Here is a 1,454-nt window from a genome sequence, read left to right on the forward strand (position 1 = left end):
CAGCTGAAAATGATCAGCTGAGCTTGTACCCGGATCGAGTCGTAGGCCACAGGTTCTGGCCAGCCGCCTGTTGCTGATTGGGGCCATGAATCAGCTGTTGTCGACGATGATGTCGGCGTTATCCTGGGACAGCCTGGGACAGGCTGACGCAGGGCTGATACAGGGCGGATCCGCCTGGCGGGGCCCTGAATCTGGGCTTGTTCTGGCGGTGATTGTGGTGGTCGTTCTGGCCAGAGTTGGCTGTTGGCGTCGGCTTGAGAGTCGTCCTTGGCGGCGTTGTGCGTGTCTTTGGCAGAAGGCGACGTTCTTCTTCCGTTCAGTTGCAATGGCTGTGCTGGTGGGGGGACAGACATGGGGGCTATCTTCAGCAAATTCGTCGAAAAAAACCGTGGTTTTGGTCAAATTGACAGACTCCTCACTCAGAGCACTCGAAAACTACATTCACAATAAGGTAAGGCGTGTGGGGTGTGGGGAAAGGCGGGGCCCGACCGCATCCGGAAGCGGGAGGAGGCCACAATCTGGTAGGCCAAGACGCTGACACACGGGGAACCTGGTCCATACGCAGAAAGGCCAACAGATCGGTTGGGCCTCGAGGATAGAGGGCTGCAATAGCCTCCAAGACCCAAGTCCTACTAGGATTCCGTCGTTAAACAGCAGGGTGCGTGCTCCACGTGCCTACCTCCCTACCTACTGAGTGAGAGTTGACTCGCCCGCTGGTCTCTGGACTGACTGGTCCTTGGCCCCAGCCATTGATCGTTAAGTCAAGTCACGGGTTGGCCCGTGAATCGCCCTGAGATTATAGTTTATTCTCGATGTTGACGAGCTCGAGATGATAACGTCTTGGGCGTTGTGGATAGATTTGTGCCTCGCCCCGAAGGCCAAGGGTGTCCATGGGGTCTCCAGCGTGTCTGAATTGAGCTTGAGCGGCCTCTCTTTGTGTTTCAGTCCGTGTTCGGATCAGCATCACAAGACGACCCGCAGCCAGGTCAATCGCCGCCCGTGCCCACCATACAATTCCATCAAGATGGATCTTCAGATTCTGGGGTAAGACCGCCCTTCACGTAGACTAGCTCTGTAGCATATGTATTCATGCCATATCTATCCGGCATTCTGAATGGAAAGTGGACGAAAATACGCATAACCTTAAAATTGACGAGCTAGCCACGTTACAGCTCAGCTTGGCGTGTTTATTATTTTTGACAGTTATGAGCCAATTGTGGGGATGGATTGACCTCATATCTCGATCCAACTACTTTCGATTATCTTGATAAGCATTCGAATCACCCTATAGATATGATGCCTGGCCCAATATAGCTTGTTAGTTCCGCCAAGATTGATTGTCCTATGTTACCCGCTGACAGTTGGCGACATAGCGTTCACGAATGGAGCGTCCCCAGTCCGACTATTCTATGCGTTTGTTCAGTTCTTCGTGTCTATCGTCAGACCTTAGCCCC

The 1,454-nt window shown here is 53.2% G+C and overlaps 1 protein-coding gene across 1 annotated transcript in view; it reads left to right on the forward strand.

The window, feature by feature from the left end:
* The first annotated feature begins 289 nt into the window (after positions 1-289).
* LOC131878805 (RNA polymerase II elongation factor ELL-like) overlaps positions 290-1,454 on the forward strand; it is a 15,022-nt gene continuing 13,857 nt past the window's right edge. Inside the window, exons 1-2 of the mRNA XM_059224933.1 lie at positions 290-451; positions 946-1,044. Of these exons, the coding sequence (XP_059080916.1) occupies positions 326-451; positions 946-1,044 (225 nt within the window). The 5' untranslated portion in view covers positions 290-325. The remainder of the gene's footprint in view (positions 452-945; positions 1,045-1,454) is intronic.

The sequence above is a fragment of the Tigriopus californicus genome, chromosome 4 (assembly GCF_007210705.1).
Source record: "Tigriopus californicus strain San Diego chromosome 4, Tcal_SD_v2.1, whole genome shotgun sequence".
Lineage (NCBI taxonomy): Eukaryota > Metazoa > Arthropoda > Copepoda > Harpacticoida > Harpacticidae > Tigriopus > Tigriopus californicus.